Source organism: Mytilus californianus, unplaced genomic scaffold, assembly GCF_021869535.1.
Source record: "Mytilus californianus isolate M0D057914Y unplaced genomic scaffold, xbMytCali1.0.p SCAF_1, whole genome shotgun sequence".
Taxonomy (NCBI): Eukaryota; Metazoa; Mollusca; class Bivalvia; order Mytilida; family Mytilidae; genus Mytilus; species Mytilus californianus.
The window spans coordinates 136440163-136466585 of NW_026262581.1; the positions used below are offsets into that span (position 1 = coordinate 136440163).

The following is a 26423-nucleotide window of genomic DNA, read 5'->3' on the forward strand; positions in this document are numbered from 1 at the left end:
CGATTTGTTATACACCGAGTTAGTTATAGTCCGATTTTGTTATAGGCCGAGTTTGTTATGGGCCGAGTTATCATGGAGTCATTTACGGGATGAAGGAACTTTTTTTATAATCCACGGTGACATACACACTTCCGGTTATTTGTTGGCGGCAACTTCAATATGGGGAAAACAAAACAACCTAAAAAATATTCTGAAGAAAACTCAAAAGAAAACAAAAAGACCAAACAAAGGTTCATTCATGATGCTTAATTAGATAAGAGTTTCTCTTCGATAGAATTGAGTTCAGATATACATAGTTAAAACTGTTTTTGACTTGTCACCACTGACACCAGACTCAGTCTTCCCAGGAACATATATATTGACGGGACTTGACACTACCTAATTGTAGCCGATTTTATCGTCGGGTCATGGGTAACAAAGATACGATACGGAAACGGACATGTGTTAAAAACGTACTCGCTATTATCCCAATAAATTCTGATAAATTATATCAATAAAATGTCATTCAAACTAGTTTTACAGTGATGCCAGTGTATCAAACTTGTATTCTGTCACTTCAAATTTTTTATAATCGCATTCATTTTATCACAGAATGGTACAGAATGCAAACAGGGAAACGAAAAAATGGCGCCGATTGCCTTCCCAAATTCAAAACATTATAAAACACTTCACATCAAATAAATCACACTTATTTCGGTAATTTTATATGTCAAAATGTATCTACTTTATGATAAAACTTGTATTTATTTACGATTAGAATTATGTGGTCAATTTATTGAGCAGTTCCGATACTGTTTTTCAGTCAGGCGCCACCAAAATCCATAAATCTCGCGAAGTCTCGTGGAGTCCGAGATTTTATCAATTTTATAACGAAAAGCCTATCAGATTCATTTCCCGTTAGATATACTGTTCCCAGGTCTTCCCAGGAACTTGTATCAGTTAAATACCCCCCCCCCCCCCCCACCAAAAAAAAATTGATAAACCTTCACTTGAACTAATATGAGACAGCTATCTGATGAGTGTCTGTCTACTTTTCAGTACTTGCTAGTCCAAATAATTTTGAGGTCTTGAAAATGAAAGGCTAATTTAATATTTTGCCGTGATACCTTCCTATGACTTTCCGAACCAATTTTTGCAGCTGGACTTCAAGAAGAAATTTTGCATTGAAATCTTCATGCCGGCAAGAAATTTGCATGTATAAAAATTTGAACCTTTTGTGTGCTTGGAGCAATCTATAATTTTCCAGAAATATCCAAAAGTAATGATAAAATAAGTAAATAAGTTATGATTCCATCTGAGGAGAAGATGACTTCGACTTCTTCTGAATATGGGAGTAGACTCCTACAGTACCATTTAAACAGATCGATTCGAGATCGTTTTTTTCCGATTTCCAAGGATTTACACCGCGTTCCGCGGATTATACTCCCAATTTCCTCCAAACATTCTCTCCCAACACTGCGTGGCTGTTAATTGGTTTATTGCCCATCGGATGTCCTAAAAATTAACGACGTGTGACAACATAATCGGATTAGCCAGATTATTTACCTACCGTTAAAAGGCTTGTATAGTCCGCGGTTTTATTCTCTGAAATTGAACCTGCCAGCAGGGGTGCGGACTATAGAGAACAATAAGCAAGAAATAAGAAAAAAATTAATTTCGAGAGGTGGTTTATTTTCGTTCCGCCATGTTTGTTATTAATATTGTAGAGGGCGCTCTTATCATTTTTCAAACTAATAATTTTACCTAATCCATATTAATAAGTTATTATTATTCAATATCAAATTAATATTGATAAATTTAAAAATTAAACGCTTCATAACAAATTTCTTGTTTCTTTTCAATGCATTGCTTATAAAATAAACTGGTATCTGCTTGAATGAAACTGTACAAAAAAAGTAAAAAAGACAACCGTAAACCAGCTTACGATGTGTAAATTACAAAACGTAATCGGTTATTATACGTTCCGTTTTGGTGTTTCATAGTGACTAATATGTTATTTATTAGCTTAAAACCCTTCAAACATTAATGTGATAGATATATTTAACACTATTTTACATCAGGATGGAACTGTTTTACTTTCAAAGTCGTATTATATTGATATTTAGTATGTATGGATTCCGACTCACCATTTTTTTCTCTTCTTTTACACATGCTTTTCAAACTTCCAGTTTAAACATAAACAAGTTTCTAAATTGTTTTTTGTGTGATTTAGACTTATTTTAACAATCATGAAGGCTTTTAGAATCATTTACTAGCAGTTTCAGCTTCTGTTTGTTAATGGAAAATAGGTTTTTCCAAGGAAATACTGCATACGATCACACATGATTTAAAATTACCGGAGTTTCATTAGACCTTTTATAACAGTTACAAAAAGTTTTTTTACCAAAAATTTCGTGGGGAGAAGGGGGTGCGGACTATGTACCAGTGCGAACTATACAAGCCCGATTACGGTATGTACATCTAATCGATCTTGATTGCACCTGTGTGCTTTAAAAACACTGTTTTAAAATTTTAACAAATGTTTTCCTTTCTTTGACAGATAAAGATGTGACATTATCATTCAGCATAAGATAATTATTCTTATATGTTTTTGCCCCATGTCATTGTCATTTGAAATAAAACGTACAAACGAATAAAAATACGAAGAAAAAACTTATTTTGTATTTCTATTATCTGATTATAGTCCGGTCAGGTCATACTTTATGTTCTTTCAACAAAGACGATTTTACCACAATTAGAATCTTTTATGACTTACTCAGTAAGCAATTTCCGGTGCATATTTATTTTGCAATGTAAAATATTATGTTTCACTACCTCGGTACATGACCGACTTGAATTATTTGAATTCCGAAAAGAAACTGTAAAGTGACAACTCTGTTGAACAAAGGGAATAAGTTTTGTATGCATGCCCTTTATTCATAAAAACAAAACACTGAGAGAAATTCCCCGCCCAGGCACAAAATTTTGGGAGGAATATCGGAGTTTCTCGGAGTGACTCCGAAATTTTCCTCGGTGTAGGGTGTGGGAGAGCTGGTCCGTTTGAATGGTACTGTAGGTAGGAGTGTAAAACTTCCCGGAAGTTGTGTGCTATGTACATACATGACATATGGACTTAATTAAAATTACTATAAACAATAAATAAAATAGTCTATAGAATAACATATATACATTATGTACAGTGGCTTTGGTGGTTTAATAAGTTGGTGTGGGTCTTTCAAATGTTAGAGTGGATATGCCACTTTTGAAGGATTCCAGGGTGTCGGACATACCTATTGCTTCAGGTAGTGAATTCCAGTCAGAGATGGTGTTGGATAAAAAGAATATTTATAGAAGTCTTTATTAGTAGCAATTTGCCGAAATTTATGTTGCCCCCTAGTACGTCTATCAGATTTTGTAAAATTGTCCTTTCGAACTACTACTAACCCCCAATTAATTTTATATAGCATTGTTAATCTAGCTTTTTTTCGTCTATTATGTAAACTTTCCCATTGCTAAGAATTTATCATATTCGAAACTGCACCCAGTGTTCTGTCTTTATAATCGTTATAGACAAATCTGGCTGCTTTACGCTGAATCTGCTCAACCTGAGTGATGTGGTGCTTTTTATACGGATCCCAAACAGGGGAAGAGTATTTGACGACTGGACGGACAAGTGATGTGTACGTAAGGTTTTTAACCTTACGTGTGCAGTTTTTTAAATTTCTACGAAGAAAACCTAAGGTTTTAATTGCCTTACAGGTAATATTATTTATATGTGTTCCCCAGTCAAGATCATGGCTTATACTTACACCTAAATATTTACTGTCTGACAGATTCTAAAACATGATTATGCAATATATAATCAAAAGCAGAAGGGTTAATTTTTTTAGATATATGTACCCACTTCTTTTTTCAAATGGTTACACAGGTTTCCTAATATCCATCACTTGGGAAGAGTATGAAATAAATTTTCAAACCCTAATTTCCAGAACATTCTATTTATATCATCTGGAAATTGAGGCCTGTCCAATTTCAAGAAGTTTGGTTTGTAATTTTTTTTTATAAAAATCAAAATAACTTCAATAGGTACATTTTGTAATTACTGAAATTTACTAATCAATAGAATAAGCTTTAATAAAAATCACTTGTTTAAGTAAACTCATCATAGATACCAAGATTAACATTTTGTACGCCAGACACATATTTCTTCTCCAAAAGACTCATTAGTGATGTTTGAATCAAGAATGTTTTAAAAAGGCCAAATAAAGTGCAAAGTTGAAGAGCATTGAGGACCCCAATTCGAAAGGTTTTGCCAAATACAGCTTATTAGGTAATTATTCCTGGGGTGTTAAAGTAGTACTCCTGATTGAATAGCACAAGGTCATGTGATAGATAGGTTTTTCAGGATCATGGTACAGTGGACTTGTTAGCCAGGAATAAGTTAATTTCATGTCAAAAATTTCCCTTTCAGTTCTTACAATAGTACAGTCAGACAGGATTTGTCAATGACTCTCATGACCAGATCAAGTCCATTGAAAAACATGATTTTTCATTTAAAACATAAGATAAGTTTTAAATACACTTTTTTTACAGAAAAAAGAAGTTAACAGATGAAAATGATGGACGTGTACATATAAAATGGGCAGTGAGCCAAGATCAAACAGAGAGACTTTACAGTGAACTTGGTGTAGAGAATATTTCCGATGAGAGCTCCGATAGCTGTTACGCCTTAGAGTTAACACCAGCTGTTACAGTTAACAAAGATAAACCAGTCGCTCCATGTGTATGATCAATTCTAAATATATAAAAAAAAAACAAGTTTTTTTTTTAAATATGAAAATACAACATTAAACTTTAGAAATAATTTATGCAAGCCATAGATTTGTTAGCCATTAATTTTCAAATTTTATCAAGATAGTTAGAGAGGATAAAAAATAAACAAATATAATTATAAAGGCACAGGCCTTGTAAAAATGACAAAAATGTCTATGGCTTGCATGAATTATTTCGATTCTAATAGGACAGATACAGTCATTTTAAAAAAACTGAAGGGAATATCAGTATGGCTGTTCTACTTGACCCTTTGTAAAATAAAGATAAAATTTTTAAAATCTATGACTTTAATGAATTATTTCTTAAATTACCTCTATAAAAATGTGTTTACTCCGTATAATTCTAAACCAAAACATTTGAAAATTACTATTTTTTTAATCAGTTCTATTTACTGTCAAATATACAGTTGACATGTAGTAACTAAGGATTGATTTTCAACTTTCAACACTATTGGCTATTTTGTGGTGGTCAGTTTTTATTGGTGGAGGAATCTGGAGAGAATCACGACCTTCGGCAGGAAAACTGACAATCTCATAACTAAGGAGTTAGCCATCATGTTAACTTGCTGAAATCCATAAATGTGTGAATAATGCAATAAAATGGAAAATTAAACAACACCTACCTTAAAACTCCATTTTATGATAAATTATCCCAATTTGGACCGGACAAGTACCAGAATAACCTTTAGTTTGAGAGTTTTCATTCAAATGATATCATGTTTTGAACGTGTTGTTTCAAAGTTAAAGCAGTAAGTCATATTAGAATGGCCTATAATGGGCACTCTTGCAAGTTATAATTGCGTTTTACTAAGAAGTTTATTGAAATAGTCGTCAAAAATATTAGAATTATGATGTAAAATTTAAAACTATTGAAAGCAAATATTATTGCTAAATATAAATTTTAACTCTCCTCAAGCTGGAGCAGACATTGTAACTGCATAGTTTCTGTAATCTGTAGCTCCCAAAAGTTTTAATCATCATTCAAATTTTGTGTAGTGATCACATACAGATTGTCATGAAACTTTATAACAATTTGGACATCAATTCAAAAATATTTTACAAAAGTAATCATTCTTGTGTCCATGAAAGAATTAAGAAAATTCTGGAAAACTTGTCTGATTAAGATATATTAAGAGATAAAATTTGTTGTAATTGTGAAAAACAGAAGATGTCACTGATGTGTGGTTTACTTGAATGAGGCAACAACTTAACAATACAAAAAGATCAAAAGACATCTAGACAAAATAGTCCAACAAATGACAGCTGTCAAGAACAAAATATGGAAAGCACTGTCTCATCCAGAGTGTAGTGTAGCGTTCAGTTGAAAATTATGAACACAAATGGAATGCACAAGTAAATCCAATTCAAAATAGTGCTTCACACTGGAATACTGGTACAATTTGATATGACAACTATATACACAGATGTTAAAGAAATTTTTTCATTAGGACATTGTTTAAGTGCATTTTATTAGAATAACAAAAAAATTTGGATATATTTACTGAGTTGATTGATGTGTAAACTTGGCCTTTAACTAGCAAACTTAATAGTTCTGTGAGTAAATTGCGAGTTTGTGTATCAATAAACTTTGTAAAATAACATTGTTTCTTATTATTCCAATACACTTGCACTTCAATTATGTGCTGATATATTGATTAATTGTAGGCTCCAAGAATACTGCTTCCAAGCCAAAAGCCAAACCTAAACCACAGTTACACATCTGATGACGTAGAACTTATATCTCCCTTGTCAACACCAAATAACAAAAAATTTCTTCATTATTGCCATGACGATAATGATGATGATGTTGATGAAGACAGTCAGTATGGTATGTGATTGTTAGTTTCCTAACATAAGACAATTGGTTTAAATGAGGACTTTAGATTAATGCCATGTGATCGGATAGTGCCCCTATCTCTGTAGGTAAAAGAATCCTTATAATGACTCTCTTAAGCACCCCTAGACAACCTATTTCACAGGGAAATTTGTGTCACTTAATAATAATTTTGCTTTTTTTCTGTAATAAACATGAGCTAGCTGTGACATTTTGCATGGCCTGAAAGTTTGGTCGTCATCTTATCTGGAATAAAATGAAAATAATTTAACTGTTTTGACGTTTGGGAAAAATTACAAGGGAAACATACATTAACCTAAAAATGATTTCTTTTCATTTCAGATTATTTTGCAGAACTGTCAGATGAAGTTATCTTAAACATATTTAAATGGCTACCACGTTTTACTTTAGCAAAATGTGCTCGGGTTTGTCATCGATGGAGTAGACTTGTGTAAGCTACTGTGTAGATATGGATTTAATTAGACTAATTTTTTTTTATAGTTTTTTTTTTTCTCTGGTCAAAGTCAACAATTTAGAGTGTTGCATACTAGCTATACTAAAACTAAGTCAAAGAAAGAGGACATGAAAAAAAAACAGATGAAAAGATAACTGTTCAAAACCAAAAAAATACATAAATAAAGCAACACAAACCCTGCTCCTGCTCCATTTACAGCACCTATTGTGCAGTGCTTTCATCAGCGTTCATCATTTACAGCACCTATTGTGCAGTTATTTCATCAGCGTTCATCATTTATAGCACCTATTGTGCAGTGATTTCATCAGTGTTCATCATTTACAGCACCTATTGTGCAGTATTTTAGCCATTTACAAAAACAATCGTAATGACAAAAGAATTAAGATTAATTTCGATACTTAAATTTATAAAGTAAAGAATTTTTATTAAATCTAATAAATTTACAGTGTGACATGTTTATGACAGAATAGAGACATTAAAGTAACTTGAACTGTAATATAAAGGTTAATTACTAATCTAGTTACATAGACTGTGGTCAAGATTAGGTACTGGTTTTTCTTGGACACCTGTTGTATTAAACATGCATGAAATATTTGCCACTGGATGTTTATCAACCAACAATCAAACGTTTTATTAATTCTAAAACAGTGACTTAATATGCTCAATTTGCCTGTTATGCTTTGGTGTATATTACATCTGAACAATTGAAAAGTTGCTACCCAAAATAATTAGCATTACTTTGTTTATCTTTGACACCAGTTAAGCAGAATCATCTTGACGTTTATTGACCTTATCAATAGCTGGTGCATGATAAATTTTAGGCCTTCTATAGTGCTCTTAATGATGGACAAAATTGGCTTTTGTTTGAGGTCTGTTGTTAAATTGTAAATTTATCATTCTAAGGTTTGGAAACATTGGTATCATGTAATTTAGTCATTTAGCCTCCAAAAACTATATTGTAATATTCTTTATTCTATGATGAATATACATTTAATGTAAATGTAAGATGTCAGGGCTGATATGCATAAAACCACTTACGTTAAGATATTATCCAATCGTAGTACTAATTTATGGTAGGACATGAAGAAAAAATCGGTTCGTTCGGAACAAATCTTAACTTTAGTAGTTATATGCATATCATCCCTGATATATACAAAAGAGACAGCAGCCTATCAACACAACAAAACCATAAAGGACATCTACGGTAGATACTATATAAAGTCCAACAAAAAACTTTAAAATTTAAACAATTGTTGGGGAGTGTTATTTACATCTCTTCTGTCTTATCCATTGACGTATACAACAGTACTGTAAGTAAGTCTGAAGTAAAACCTACTATAAACTAACATCTAGTTAGAAAATTATGGAAATTATCAATGTTTCAGTGCTGATGATCACCTTTGGAAGAGAATTGACCTTTCAAACAGAACCTTGTCACCAGGTGTACTAGGAAATGTTTTGCGACGAGGAGTGCAGATTCTGAGATTAGCTAAATCTGAGGTAAATACATGTTTCAATTAATAAATCACAAAACCCCAACTCATGCCTTTACTTAAAGATAATTTTTTGATATTACACACAACAAAGCTTTGATGGGTTTAAATTATTTTTTGTAAAGTGGCAAAAGGAAACATATTACACTATTTGATATTTTGTATCAAGCTTCATGTGAGCACGCTGTACTGTGATGCATTCTCATTATCAACTTCCTGTTACCTGAATAGTGATAGCACAGGTATCAGAAGTGAGCAGTAGCTCACATTTCAAATATGTTTTATGTAACATTGAACTTCCATGACAGCTGTATAATATTATAAAATGTAAAACAAAAAAATATGAATAATTCACTGTAGACTAACTTAGTAACTAATGATTATCTTCTGATTTTGTTAGATTGAAGGTCCTGTATTTATTTGTTCTCCGAAGGTACTCAGTTTTACAAGGTAAGTTGTACAAGGTATACATTCAAATTAGAGTGACTTAATGTTCAATCAAACTAAGAAAAGTACCGTTATTGGTTGAAATTGATAAAAGCTTTGTTTTAAAATCTTCACCAAAAAATTGATATTGTTCATGTTGATATATTTGATTGTTGTTCTTCATCTCAAATACAGAGTAAAAACTCACACCTCACTGCAAAGAAATATAACATGTTAAAACATAGATGTTAATATCAGTACTTTTAGAAAGGTGTTGTTTTTTTGTTTTTTAGGCTTAGTACACCTCTGATGAGTCCAGCCCTTTTCAACTAATTTTAACTGTTTACTCGTATATTATGCTGTTGCATCCTCCTCTCAGTATAGGGGAGGGTCGAGACTTTACAAACATGCATAACCTGCAATATTTTTTATGTGCGTTTCCAAAGCCAGGAGCCGGTGGCTTCCTTTCAAAAAACTTTTTTGTTTTATGTTATTGGATCAAAAAAGTCGTTTGTTCTCTATTATGAATTATTTTCACTTAATATAGCTTACTGTGGGTTTGCTCATTGTTGAGGGCTTTACAATAACCTGTAATTGTTTACATTCTTGTCCTGGAGTTTTTAGGATAGTTTGTCTCATTGGAATTTATAACACTTTTTATCTTTATCTATTTTAAGCTTTAGGTATCCTGGAATTAATAATTTTATTTTTTAAAAGAACAATACTTGGCAAAAAAATATAGATATAAAGATAACAATATTTTATAATTATAGCATGAAAAATAGTCTATATCTAACACAGATGTTTAAAAATGACACAAATTTGACAACATTGAAATTGTTTTTTTTATAGATTAAGCAGAGTACAGTACTTAGATTTAAGTATGGCTTCCATTACAACTCCAATTCTACAAGAATTATTATCTGTATGCACCCATCTTAAGAAGCTCAGTTTAGAACATTGTCCGCTCAATGATGAAATTTGTCGGTAAGTAAAAATACATTTTAAAATTTTGTTGGACAAGATGTTTATCACAGATTTCTTTCTGTTGCATTGGAGGAACTTTTTTAAGACCCCAGCCATCATATAATTAGAATTTTTATTTTACTCATAATTTGTACAAAATTCTAAGGAAAATGCAACCACCCATATTTAATAAATTTGAGTGACTCCCATCCCCCACTCGATAAATTTTAGAAAAACCCTCGGCAAAAATATTTGTTTTGCAGAAGTAGCAGTTACCAATGAACTTGCTTAATTGAATGAACAGATGACATGCAACCAAGTTTTACTAATACAACAATTTAATGTTTTACAAACATCCTCTGAATAGAGTTTCTTTGTGATTTACTACAATGTACACATATTTGTCTATTCAGTGTAAAAAAGGTTTGGTCTGGCATTCAAATTGGAAAAGTGTTGCAAATATGGAGAAGTTCTTACCATTCTCTAGTGATTAGACTGTGGCTTAGGGTCCTAAATTACAAGTCAGTATGTATGTCTAAACCAAACATATTTTGTTTCTCAAGTCCAATAAATTGTCTACATATTTTAATTTGTAAACAGCACACTGTTTTTGTTTTAGTTATATAGCAGAGAACAAGAACCTAGAAGTTATCAACATGAGCATGTGTCAAGGAATCACTGTAAATGGTCTTATGCCTATATGTAACAACTGTACAAGGTAGGTTATCTCCCATGTAACAGCTGTACAAGGTAGGTTATCTCCAATTGTTCATGTTTTTACTGTCTCAACATGTAATACATGTATGAGGTGAAATAGAAAACTTTGTCATTACAAGACCATATGTAATGTTATAATGTTACTGTCGTTATACATAATAACTGTACAAGGGAGAGATATCTCTATTTGTCTACAACATGATCATGGTTATAAAGCATTTACAGTATTTCTGGTATTTTTGATGGGTTTTTACAACCATTGGGTCAATGTCACGGCCAGTAGATGGTCACTGAGGTATCACGAGCCCAGTAATCAGCACTTGTGTGCTAACATGAAATGTCATATTGTAAAGTTACTGTTTATAAAATGTTCAAATTATTCCACACTAAGGTTTTCTTCCCAAGGCAAGGATAGGCATACCAAATTTGGACAAGTTTTGGGAATTTTTGGTTTTCAATGCTACAAAACTTAATTGATTTTTGATATGTCAGGATAGTCTCTCTGTATTTACTGTACAAGTTGAGTAATCTCCCTTTGTCCACAACATATCTATAGATATACAGTATAACTGTCTCTTTATGTAATAATTGTTCAAGATGGATTTTTACCTTTGTCTAAAAAATGACTTTGACCGTTCTTTTATATTGCAAATCTCAAAGAATCAATGTTATCAAGGATATTACAGTCTATATGTACAAACGATATTACAGTCTATATGTACAAACGATATAACAGTCTATATGTACAAACTATATAACAGTCTATATGTAAAACTATAGTACAGTCTATATGTACAAACTATAGTACAGTCTATACGTACAAACTATATTACAGTCTATATGTACAAACTATATTACAGTCTATATATGTACAAAGTATAGTACAGTCTATATGTACAAACTATCGTACAGTCTATATGTACAAACTATATTACAGTCTATATATGTACAAACTATAGTACAGTCTATATGTACAAACTATAGTACAGTCTACATGTACAAACTATAGTACAGTCTATATATGTAAAAAGTATAGTACAGTCTATATGTACAAACTATAGTACAGTCTATATGTACAAACTATATTACAGTCTATATGTACAAACTATGTTACAGTCTATACGTACAAACTATATTACAGTCTATATGTACAAACTTTAGTACAGTCTATATGTACAAACTATATTACTCTATATATGTACAAACTATAGTACAGTCTATATGTACAAACTATATTGCAGTCTATATGTACAAACTATAGTACAGTCTATACGTACAAGTACAGTCTATATATGTACAAACTATAGTACAGTCTATATATGTACAAACTATAGTACAGTCTATATGTACAAACTATAGTACAGTCTATATTTACAAACTATAGTACAGTCTATACGTACAAGTACAGTCTATATATGTACAAACTATAGTACAGTCTATATATGTATAAACTATAGTACAGTCTATATATGTACAAACTATAGTACAGTCTATATGTACAAACTATAGTACAGTCTATATGTACAAACTATAGTACAGTCTATATGTACAAACTATAGTACAGTCTATATGTACAAACTATATTACAGTCTATACGTACAAGTACAGTCTATATATGTACAAACTATAGTACAGTCTATATATGTATAAACTATAGTACAGTCTATATATGTATAAACTATAGTACAGTCTATATATGTACAAACTATAGTACAGTCTATATGTACAAACTATTGTACAGTCTATATGTACAAACTATATTACTCTATATATGTACAAACTATTATACAGTCTATATGTACAAACTATATTACAGTCTATATGTACAAACTATAGTACAGTCTATATGTACAAACTATATTACTCTATATATGTACAAACTATAGTACAGTCTATATGTACAAACTATAGTACAGTCTATATGTACAAACTATATTACAGTCTATATGTACAAACTATAGGACAGTCTATATGTACAAACTATAGGACAGTCTATATGTACAAACTATAGTACAGTCTATATGTACATACTATAGTACAGTCTATACGTACAAACTATGTTACAGTCTATACGTACAAACTATAGGACAGTCTATATGTACAAACTATAGTACAGTCTATATGTACAAACTATAGTACAGTCTATATATGTACAAACTATAGTACAGTCTATATGTACATACTATAGTACAGTCTATACGTACAAACTATGTTACAGTCTATATATGTACAAACTATAGTACAGTCTATATATGTACAAACTATAGTACAGTCTATATGTACATACTATAGTACAGTCTATACGTACAAACTATGTTACAGTCTATATACGTACAAACTATAGTACAGTCTATATGTACAAACTATGTTACAGTCTATACGTACAAACTATAGTACAGTCTATACGTACAAACTATATTACAGTCTATATATGTACAAACTATGTTACAGTCTATACGTACAAACTATAGTACAGTCTATACGTACAAACTATGTTACAGTCTATACGTACAAACTATAGGACAGTCTATATGTACAAACTATAGTACAGTCTATATGTACAAACTATAGTACAGTCTATATATGTACAAACTATAGTACAGTCTATATGTACATACTATAGTACAGTCTATACGTACAAACTATGTTACAGTCTATACGTACAAACTATAGGACAGTCTATATGTACAAACTATAGTACAGTCTATATGTACAAACTATAGTACAGTCTATATATGTACAAACTATAGTACAGTCTATATGTACATACTATAGTACAGTCTATACGTACAAACTATGTTACAGTCTATATATGTACAAACTATAGTACAGTCTATATATGTACAAACTATAGTACAGTCTATATGTACATACTATAGTACAGTCTATACGTACAAACTATGTTACAGTCTATATACGTACAAACTATAGTACAGTCTATATGTACAAACTATGTTACAGTCTATACGTACAAACTATAGTACAGTCTATACGTACAAACTATATTACAGTCTATATATGTACAAACTATGTTACAGTCTATACGTACAAACTATAGTACAGTCTATACGTACAAACTATAGTACAGTCTATACGTACAAACTATGTTACAGTCTATACGTACAAACTATAGTACAGTCTATACATACAAACTATAGTACAGTCTATATATGTACAAACTATCGTACAGTCTATACGTACAAACTATAGTACAGTCTATACGTACAAACTATAGTACAGTCTATATGTACATACTATAGTACAGTCTATACGTACAAACTATGTTACAGTCTATATACGTACAAACTATAGTACAGTCTATATGTACAAACTATGTTACAGTCTATACGTACAAACTATAGTACAGTCTATACGTACAAACTATATTACAGTCTATATATGTACAAACTATGTTACAGTCTATACGTACAAACTATAGTACAGTCTATACGTACAAACTATAGTACAGTCTATACGTACAAACTATGTTACAGTCTATACGTACAAACTATATTACAGTCTATATATGTACAAACTATAGTACAGTCTATATGTACAAACTATATTACAGTCTATATATGTACAAACTATAGTACAGTCTATATGTACAAACTATAGTACAGTCTATATATGTACAAACTATGTTACAGTCTATACGTACAAACTATGTTACAGTCTATATATGTACAAACTATAGTACAGTCTATATATGTACAAACTATAGTACAGTCTATATGTACATACTATAGTACAGTCTATACGTACAAACTATGTTACAGTCTATATACGTACAAACTATAGTACAGTCTATATGTACAAACTATGTTACAGTCTATACGTACAAACTATAGTACAGTCTATACGTACAAACTATATTACAGTCTATATATGTACAAACTATGTTACAGTCTATACGTACAAACTATAGTACAGTCTATACGTACAAACTATAGTACAGTCTATATATGTACAAACTATAGTACAGTCTATATGTACATACTATAGTACAGTCTATACGTACAAACTATGTTACAGTCTATATATGTACAAACTATAGTACAGTCTATATATGTACAAACTATAGTACAGTCTATATGTACATACTATAGTACAGTCTATACGTACAAACTATGTTACAGTCTATATACGTACAAACTATAGTACAGTCTATATGTACAAACTATGTTACAGTCTATACGTACAAACTATAGTACAGTCTATACGTACAAACTATATTACAGTCTATATATGTACAAACTATGTTACAGTCTATACGTACAAACTATAGTACAGTCTATACGTACAAACTATAGTACAGTCTATACGTACAAACTATAGTACAGTCTATACGTACAAACTATAGTACAGTCTATACGTACAAACTATGTTACAGTCTATACGTACAAACTATATTACAGTCTATATATGTACAAACTATGTTACAGTCTATACGTACAAACTATGTTACAGTCTATATATGTACAAACTATAGTACAGTCTATATATGTACAAACTATAGTACAGTCTATATGTACATACTATAGTACAGTCTATACGTACAAACTATGTTACAGTCTATATACGTACAAACTATAGTACAGTCTATATGTACAAACTATGTTACAGTCTATACGTACAAACTATAGTACAGTCTATACGTACAAACTATATTACAGTCTATATATGTACAAACTATGTTACAGTCTATACGTACAAACTATAGTACAGTCTATACGTACAAACTATAGTACAGTCTATACGTACAAACTATAGTACAGTCTATATGTACAAACTATAGTACAGTCTATACGTACAAACTATAGTACAGTCTATACGTACAAACTATGTTACAGTCTATACGTACAAACTATATTACAGTCTATACGTACAAACTATAGTGCAGTCTATATGTACAAACTATATTACAGTCTATATATGTACAAACTATGTTACAGTCTATACGTACAAACTATAGTACAGTCTATACGTACAAACTATAGTACAGTCTATACGTACAAACTATGTTACAGTCTATATATGTACAAACTATAGTACAGTCTATATGTACAAACTATAGTACAGTCTATACGTACAAACTATATTACAGTCTATATATGTACAAACTATGTTACAGTCTATACGTACAAACTATAGTACAGTCTATACGTACAAACTATGTTACAGTCTATACGTACAAACTATGTTACAGTCTATACGTACAAACTATAGTACAGTCTATACGTACAAACTATGTTACAGTCTATACGTACAAACTATAGTACAGTCTATACGTACAAACTATGTTACAGTCTATACGTACAAACTATGTTACAGTCTATACGTACAAACTATAGTACAGTCTATACGTACAAACTATGTTACAGTCTATATATGTACAAACTATAGTACAGTCTATACGTACAAACTATATTACAGTCTATACGTACAAACTATAGTGCAGTCTATACGTACAAACTATATTACAGTCTATATATGTACAAACTATATTACAGTCTATATGTACATACTATAGTACAGTCTATACGTACAAACTATATTACAGTCTATATATGTACAAACTATAGTACAGTCTATACGTACAAACTATAGTGCAGTCTATATGTACAAACTATAGTACAGTCTATATATGTACAAACTATAGTACAGTCTATATGTACAAACTATAGTACAGTCTATACGTACAAACTATATTACAGTCTATATATGTACAAACTATGTTACAGTCTATACGTACAAACTATGTTACAGTCTATATGTACAAACTATATTACAGTCTATATATGTACAAACTATAGTACAGTCTATACGTACAAACTATAGTGCAGTCTATATGTACAAACTATAGTACAGTCTATATATGTACAAACTATAGTACAGTCTATATGTACAAACTATAGTACAGTCTATACGTACAAACTATATTACAGTCTATATATGTACAAACTATGTTACAGTCTATACGTACAAACTATAGTACAGTCTTTACGTACAAACTATAGTACAGTCTATACGTACAAACTATAGTACAGTCTATACGTACAAACTATGTTACAGTCTATATATGTACAAACTATAGTACAGTCTATACGTACAAACTATATTACAGTCTATACGTACAAACTATAGTACAGTCTATACGTACAAACTATAGTACAGTCTATATATGTACAAACTATAGTACAGTCTATATATGTACAAACTATAGTACAGTCTATACGTACAAACTATATTACAGTCTATATATGTACAAACTATAGTACAGTCTATACGTACAAACTATAGTGCAGTCTATATGTACAAACTATAGTACAGTCTATATATGTACAAACTATAGTACAGTCTATATGTACAAACTATATTACAGTCTATACGTACAAACTATAGTACAGTCTATACGTACAAACTATAGTACAGTCTATACGTACAAACTATGTTACAGTCTATACGTACAAACTATAGTACAGTCTATATATGTACAAACTATAGTACAGTCTATATGTACAAACTATATTACAGTCTATATATGTACAAACTATGTTACAGTCTATACGTACAAACTATAGTACAGTCTATACGTACAAACTATAGTACAGTCTATACGTACAAACTATGTTACAGTCTATATGTACAAACTATAGTACAGTCTATATATGTACAAACTATAGTACAGTCTATATGTACAAACTATATTACAGTCTATATATGTACAAACTATGTTACAGTCTATACGTACAAACTATAGTACAGTCTATACGTACAAACTATAGTACAGTCTATATGTACAAACTATAGTACAGTCTATATGTACAAACTATAGTACAGTCTATACGTACAAACTATAGTACAGTCTATACGTACAAACTATGTTACAGTCTATATGTACAAACTATAGTACAGTCTATATATGTACAAACTATAGTACAGTCTATATGTACAAACTATATTACAGTCTATATATGTACAAACTATGTTACAGTCTATACGTACAAACTATAGTACAGTCTTTACGTACAAACTATAGTACAGTCTATACGTACAAACTATAGTACAGTCTATACGTACAAACTATAGTACAGTCTATACGTACAAACTATAGTACAGTCTATATGTACAAACTATAGTACAGTCTATACGTACAAACTATAGTACAGTCTATACGTACAAACTATGTTACAGTCTATACGTACAAACTATAGTACAGTCTATACGTACAAACTATGTTACAGTCTATATATGTACAAACTATGTTACAGTCTATACGTACAAACTATAGTACAGTCTATACGTACAAACTATAGTACAGTCTATACGTACAAACTATATTACAGTCTATATATGTACAAACTATGTTACAGTCTATACGTACAAACTATAGTACAGTCTATACGTACAAACTATAGTACAGTCTATACGTACAAACTATAGTACAGTCTATACGTACAAACTATAGTACAGTCTATACGTACAAACTATGTTACAGTCTATATATGTACAAACTATGTTACAGTCTATACGTACAAACTATGTTACAGTCTATACGTACAAACTATAGTACAGTCTATACGTACAAACTATCGTACAGTCTATATATGTACAAACTATGTTACAGTCTATACGTACAAACTATATTACAGTCTATACGTACAAACTATAGTACAGTCTATACGTACAAACTATAGTACAGTCTATACGTACAAACTATGTTACAGTCTATACGTACAAACTATAGTACAGTCTATATGTACAAACTATAGTACAGTCTATACGTACAAACTATAGTACAGTCTATACATACAAACTATAGTACAGTCTATATGTACAAACTATATTACAGTCTATATATGTACAAACTATGTTACAGTCTATACGTACAAACTATAGTACAGTCTATACGTACAAACTATGTTACAGTCTATATACGTACAAACTATGTTACAGTCTATATATGTACAAACTATAGTACAGTCTATACGTACAAACTATAGTGCAGTCTATATGTACAAACTATAGTACAGTCTATATATGTACAAACTATAGTACAGTCTATATGTACAAACTATAGTACAGTCTATATGTACAAACTATGTTACAGTCTATATGTACAAACTATAGTACAGTCAATATGTACAAACTATGTTACAGTCTATACGTACAAACTATAGTACAGTCTATACGTACAAACTATAGTACAGTCTATACGTACAAACTATGTTACAGTCTATACGTACAAACTATAGTACAGTCTATACGTACAAACTATATTACAGTCTATACGTACAAACTATGTTACAGTCTATATATGTACAAACTATAGTACAGTCTATATGTACAAACTATATTACAGTCTATATATGTACAAACTATGTTACAGTCTATACGTACAAACTATGTTACAGTCTATACGTACAAACTATAGTACAGTCTATACGTACAAACTATGTTACAGTCTATATACGTACAAACTATGTTACAGTCTATATATGTACAAACTATAGTACAGTCTATACGTACAAACTATAGTGCAGTCTATATGTACAAACTATAGTACAGTCTATATATGTACAAACTATAGTACAGTCTATATGTACAAACTATAGTACAGTCTATATGTACAAACTATGTTACAGTCTATATGTACAAACTATAGTACAGTCAATATGTACAAACTATGTTACAGTCTATATGTACAAACTATAGTACAGTCTATATGTACAAACTTTATTACAGTCTATATGTACAAACTATATTACAGTCTATATATGTACAAACTATAGTACAGTCTATATGTACAAAATTTAGTACAGTCTATATGTACAAACTATATTACAGTCTATATTTACAAACTATATTACAGTCTATATGTACAAACTATGTTACAGTCTATATGTACAAACTATGTTACAGTCTATATGTACAAACTATAGTACAGTCTATATGTACAAACTATATTACAGTCTATATGTACAAACTATATTACAGTTTATATGTACAAACTATATAAGATGTGTTGTTCCCTACAATAATAATGAGTGAAGGTGCAACTGCAAAAGTTTTGTTGCCTTTATATAATAATGATGGATTTCACTCATGTGAACTTATGTTGCTCAAATAAGAGGAAATAACATATCAGTATTTGATATTATTTTTCAGTTCATTACCTTGTTAAAATTTTAAACCTGTATTCCTGAGTTAATGTTGATATTAAGGGCTGTTCCATTGAAACATACATGGTACACAGGGAAGGCACTTTCATATGGGTTACCATCTAAAGAGGCAAATCACTATACAAAAAAGTATCTGACACCCACCCATAGTTTACCTCAGCCATTCACTGGATAAGCATCATCTTCCAATAACCTGACCATGACAGTTGCTAATTTCTACATCATTGTGTCTCTGGTGGAGAATTGTTTCATTGACAATCATACCACATCTTCTTATTTCATATACACAGACACAGTGTATTTTACATCAGCCATTTGCTGGTTGTCTTTCTATAATTTCAGATAAGAGTCATTGAACGTTGCCTGGACATCAGCCATTCACTAGTTGTCTTCCTATAATTTCAGATCAGAGTCATTGAACATTGCCTGGACATGTATACACAGGCACAGTGTATTTTACATCAGCCATTCACTAGTTGTCTTCCTATAATTTCAGATTAGAGGCGTTGAACGTTGCCTAGACATGTATACACAGACACAGTGTAGTTTACATCAGCCATTCACTGGTTGACTTCCTATAATTTCAGATTAGAGTCATTGAAAGTTGCCTGGACAGGTATACACAGACACAGTGTAGTTTACATCAGCTATTCACTAGTTGTCTTCCTATAATTTCAGATTAGAATCATTGAACGTTGCCTGGACATGTATACACAGACACAGTGTAGTTTACATCAGCTATTCACTTGTTGTCTTCCTATAATTTCAGATTAGAGGCGTTGAACGTTGCCTGGACATGTATACACAGACACACTGTAGTTTACATCAGCCATTCACTAGTTGTCTTCCTATAATTTCAGATTAGAATCATTGAACGTTGCCTGGACAGGTATACACAGACACAGTGTAGTTTACATCAGCCATTCACTGATTGTCTTCCTATAATTTCAGATTAGAGTCATTGAACGTTGCCTGGACAGGTATACACAGACACAGTGTAGTTTACATCAGCCATTCACTAGTTGTCTTCCTATAATTTCAGATTAGAGTCATTGAACGTTGCCTGGACATGTATACACAGACACAGTGTAGTTTACATCAGCCATTCACTAGTTGTCTTCCTATAATTTCAGATTAGAGACGTTGACTGTTGCCTGGACAGGTATACACAGACACAGTGTAGTTTACACCAGCTATTCACTGATTGTCTTCCTATAATTTCAGATTAGAATCATTGAACGTTGCCTGGACAGGTATACACAGACATAGTGTAGTTTATCTTTCTCTTTGTTTACCTCAGTCTATAGAAAAGCTCAATATCAGTGGTTGTAGAGAGAATATTACAGATGAAGGTTTGTATGTTTTATTCTGACAGCTAAGTTTTCATCATTCAAAGAAAATGCTATTTTAAATCTTTGGAACAAAAATGATAAGCATTTCAAACCTTTGCGTGAAGAGACATTGTCCTTATTAATAGTAGAGTTGAATTTTTATAAGAATGAATTTTTTATTACAGTATCGAGCTATTGTTTTGGTTTTTTTTTGAAGTAGCAAGCTCTGTTTGCATACACGGCTCATTTGTATCTTTACAAACATAAATATTGTTTTGAAATATTGTCGTCAGATGTATTCAAATATTGCTTTAAGAGACACATTGTAATTGGTCAACTCTTGTATTATATATATATATATTTACTTCATTAAAAAAAGGACACAACATAGAAGAGAGACACCTCCATAAAATACCAACAAACACATCAGGAGTCGGTTTCACAAAAAAACTTATGACTAAGATTGATCGTAAGTATACTGAATTGTTCATGACCTACGATCAATCTTAGTCATAAGTTTTTTTGTGAAGTGACTCCAAGTTCAGTGTTCATAATTTGAAATTTTTTTTTAGGGAAATGTTAGGCCAAATAAGTTAAATTTCGTAAACACGAAAACTATTCCTCCCTGAGATGTTATAAATGAAAAAGTCATTCTCTGTTTTGTGTTTTTCAGAAATTTTACAGTTAGTGAAAAGATGTTACAGATTAAGAGAATTAGATTTAAGTGACTCAACAGTTATTACTTGCAACAGCATTCGTTATTTAACTCAGCATTTGAAGAGATTAGAATACATAGCTTTAAGCAGATGTTATCGTATATCTCCAACTACTATACCGTAAGTATTTTAATTGTTTGAGACTGATACCAAGGTACAATGAAAAAATCATTAATCAACCGTGGAGAAGACAACTTTTTAAATACTTAAACCAGAATGCACTTAAGTGAATTTTTCTCTTGTACTGTATAAAAAAAAAAAATCTAGTATAAAGGAATTTCAATCACAATTTTTAAAGGCAGGATCCACAAGAGACAGGTTTACAAAACCTATATGTTTTATGTAAAAATTTGCTCAGTCAATCTGAAACCAGGTTTGGTTCAATTATATCAGGTAATATGAACAGGTAACAACATGTGTGAGAAATAACTTGCATAGTTTATTTGGAGTTAAAAAAAACAACAGGTCAAACAAGTCAATAAACAATTGAAAAGTGAAAAATAGACATCAACTTCAATGTACTTAATTTCAACTATTTAACACTGTTCAGGTGCTTCAAGCAAGTTTATTTTTATGGTAAATGAGGAGTAAATGTACAAAAGTTCAAATTCATCATGTTTTTTTTTAGTTTCTTAATCATGTTAATTGTTTAATAAAAGTGAACCTTTAAATCCTACTTAGTTGATAAGAGGTACTGTTCGATAATTTTATTAAAATTATTTCACAGGTAAGTTCATGGTACAATAGTTTGCCAGTTAACTCTGTAATGTCAGCATCAAGTTCAGTTAACTCTGTAATGTCAGCATCATATTCAGTTAACTCTAATGTCAGCATCAAGTTCAGTTAACTCTGTAATGTCAGCATCAAGTTCAGTTAACTCTGTAATGTCAGCATCAAGTTCTATGGCATCAAAGCCCTGAAACTTATCTTTCCAGTCAAATCCATCATATCTTCATTGGCTGACATTCTGATGTCTTCATGTTGGCACATTAAAAGATGGAGATGGATTTCCCTCTATTTTAACCAATACAATACTTGAATTACTCTTATATATCATAAAATTATCTTTAGAATCTTGAAAATACCCTACATATTTTCAATTTTGGAGAAACGCTGCTGTTTGTTCTGAGGTATAAAATTTAGAATGCTCTTTTCCAGTACCGGAAGCACATTAATAAAAAACAAGTATACTTGTTTCCTGCAATAAATATATTTTAATCAATTATTCAAGGCAAATATTTAGTTTGTTACATTTTCATGGTTCGTTAATAAAAGTTAAGTTATCATGATTAAGTCAGTATGTATATTCGGTTTGCAGAATGGTTGTGATGGGAACATGTCCATCTGACTCTATTCTTGACATTAATTGATCAATGTTTAGTTTTCATGATTAAGTTAGTCTCTCAATTATACATATGAGATTAGATATGAACAAAAAATTTCATTGTTTCAGAGAATTACAGAACATTTTATCATTAAATGTGGTGGATGTGTTTGGAATGTTAAGGAACCAGGGCTTCCAAAATTTCCTGACGACAGCCGGACATTTTTCAAAGAAATATTTTTGACGGTCAATGATCAGCTGGATACTTAAATGTAACTGAGAGGATGCATAAATTGATATATGTGTCTAAATAATTAGTAGTGTTATATGCAATAAAATTATTTATAACTGTTTTGTTTTCTTCATTCTAAAAATAAATAAAATATTATCCTCGGTATTGTGTCATTTTTCTGTGTATCGTAATACAGTAACCATCATTGCATCAATCAGCTTCAGTACCTGACTGTTCTCATGTTTTTGTTTCTGTTTATATAATCTATCTTCTCTCTGTGAGTACTTAACACTTTGTAAATTAAGGCCATCTTATTTGAAACTGTTGATGTTGGCTTTAATTGCAGTACAACTTGATCATCAATACACGTGATACTTTTCTTTTTGTGTATTGATTACCTGACCACGTGACTTTTACAACTGATGCGGTATTTATAGATAACATTGAGGAGGCCCGATGAAGGATATTGTTTTAAACCGTGTAAAATCTACTGAACAGTGATAACATTTTTCTTTGTACAATTTCCCAACCTGATTTAGAAAATAAGGAATAAATAAAAACATACTCAGTTGATAAATAATTTAACGAATAACAACATGATATTTTATGTAAGCATATAACAACAATAAAATGTCAGAAGAGCACAATGCTGACAAACACACGCAATAAATATTACAATGAGCACATTGAAAAGAAGCACAGATCACAGCACAAGATTAGAGTTCATTTAGTCTAATTAAAGATTTTACATTCATGAGCTTGCTAAATGCATTGTTCTGATAAACATGGCGGTTACGAACGGATTGCCATTTGCGGATAGCAGGAACAGGGTCAAAGTCTTTAACATCTACACCTACTAAGCTTATCCTCATAAGTTGATCTAAAGCGTCAATACCTAGACTACACCTTAGTCGATCATAATTCCCACGGCGGGACTTAACTTTACGTCGGACATCACCTCTTTCTCTATAACATCGGAAATTGTCTGAATAAATTCGAAGCAGGCATTGTTCTCTTGATATAATTTAGAAGTGATCACGGCACCATTTAACTTAGTTAAATCATTTATTGACTGAAATTTGTCCATTGGTTTTTCCTATATATTTTAGTAAATTTTCCCCTTGAGAGTACCCCAGTATTTAACACGATGTACAGTGTTAAATAAAATAATATATATCATACTTATTCATTTATAAATATCCTTATTTGAAGAATAACTTTTAAATATCAGGATACTTTTAAAACTGAATGCTCATTTAAAATAATATCTATAAAGCGTAATTAAATAGGATGTTGTTCCATACACGCTTACATGTTTGACATCGTTTACCGGATTACCTTTATGTACATTGTTATGCATCATTAATTCTATTGATAAAGATAAGCTAAGGACACCTCATCAAAGGTAACAAACCTGTAATCAGTGAATGATTTATGGCTTCAATATAACTTATTGAAGGGATAATTGTTTGACAGCTTGTTGTTATTTAAATAAAAGAAAACGTGTTTTTTCTACTTTTTATTGATGTACACAAGCTAAAGACCAAGCTGTACATTTATGTACCCAGAGGATTAGACTAACTGAGACACTTCAAAGTATCTGAAATATGCTGCTTCTGTTTTATTAAACCCAATTATGACCGAAATATCTTTGTGAAATAGATTGCTACAATTATAAACTAAAATGCCCAAACGGACATGCCCAAAGCCCCAAACGGACATTTTTTTCGATCGATAGTTGGTAAAAATTGAAATGACCGTTTCATGAAAATGCCTTGAATAACAAAATGTGGCACACCAATTCTATTTGACCGTTTGAGGCTGAGAGCAGCCGGTCTTTTTATGAAAGTTTCGGTCAAGTCCGGAATATATGACCGTTTTGGAAGCCCTGTAAGGAACACAGCATTACAACAACTGAGACAGGCTATTAGTGTAGATGTTAACAAATATCCATTCTCCAGCATTGCCAGACCTACCACAGGAGTCAGGAGAACCAGTATATGGGGGATACCCGTCAGAGACAATATTTTGTGATGCAGGTCTGCACATTAGGTACATAACCAGTCAGAGACATTATGAAAAGGTCTATACAATAAAAAGTAGATTGTCAATATCAGGAAGAGAAAATGTCTGTGTAGTAAAATACGGTGGATATATGTTGGTGAAAATATTTAATGATATAAGTTTGTGTGACTGGATCCATGTCCACTAGTACAATATAGGATCAGATCAACAGGATAAGCAATACTGGTTTTACCTTATTCAAATTTGAGTTGTCTCCTCTTGATTAAGTCCACTTTGATTGACTTGGTAATTTATCACCATGTGTCAGTTTGGAGATAAACAGAGAGAACTGCAGTTAAAAGTATACATGGGATTCCAATCAGGGACAATATTTTATAATGCAAGTCTACATAGTGAAAAGTTTACAGGGGATACCAGTCGGTGGCACTATTTTATAATACCAAGTCTACATAGTGAAAAGTTTACAGGGGATACCAGTTGGGGGCACTATTTTATAATACCAAGTCTACATAGTGAAAAGTTTACAGGGGATACCAGTCGGGGGCACTATTTTATAATACCAAGTCTTCATAGTGAAAATTTATTTGAAGAAAACAATGAGAAACGATATGTCTTATGTAGGTTTCTATAATGAAGAAGCAAGAATATAAGGGTTCTGTATGGATCAGGTCCACATAATGTAGGAGAACTGGTATACATTACCTTAGTGTACATATCAGTACATTTTTGTGAAATGCTACATTTTATGTCACTATAAGTCTATCAGGGTTACTAGTATTCCATATATACATAGTGTTTAAATCAGGGATTTATATTCTTTATGATGGCATGCATTTTCACATTGAGGCCAAGACACAGGTCAAGATATGTTTTAAATGTTGACCAATG

General features: G+C 31.2%; 1 protein-coding gene across 1 annotated transcript; it reads left to right on the top strand.

Annotated features, from left to right (window-relative positions):
* The first annotated feature begins 140 nt into the window (after nucleotides 1–140).
* On the top strand, nucleotides 141–26423 carry LOC127736125 (S-phase kinase-associated protein 2-like). The gene is made up of 12 exons (XM_052246674.1): nucleotides 141–230; nucleotides 4573–4762; nucleotides 6477–6639; nucleotides 6988–7096; nucleotides 8506–8620; nucleotides 9014–9063; nucleotides 9892–10026; nucleotides 10625–10723; nucleotides 21132–21259; nucleotides 21912–22074; nucleotides 23408–23469; nucleotides 25414–26423. Exons 1-12 carry the CDS (start codon nucleotides 160–162, stop codon nucleotides 25542–25544), a joined length of 1416 nt encoding a protein of 471 aa, XP_052102634.1. The 5' UTR covers nucleotides 141–159; the 3' UTR covers nucleotides 25545–26423.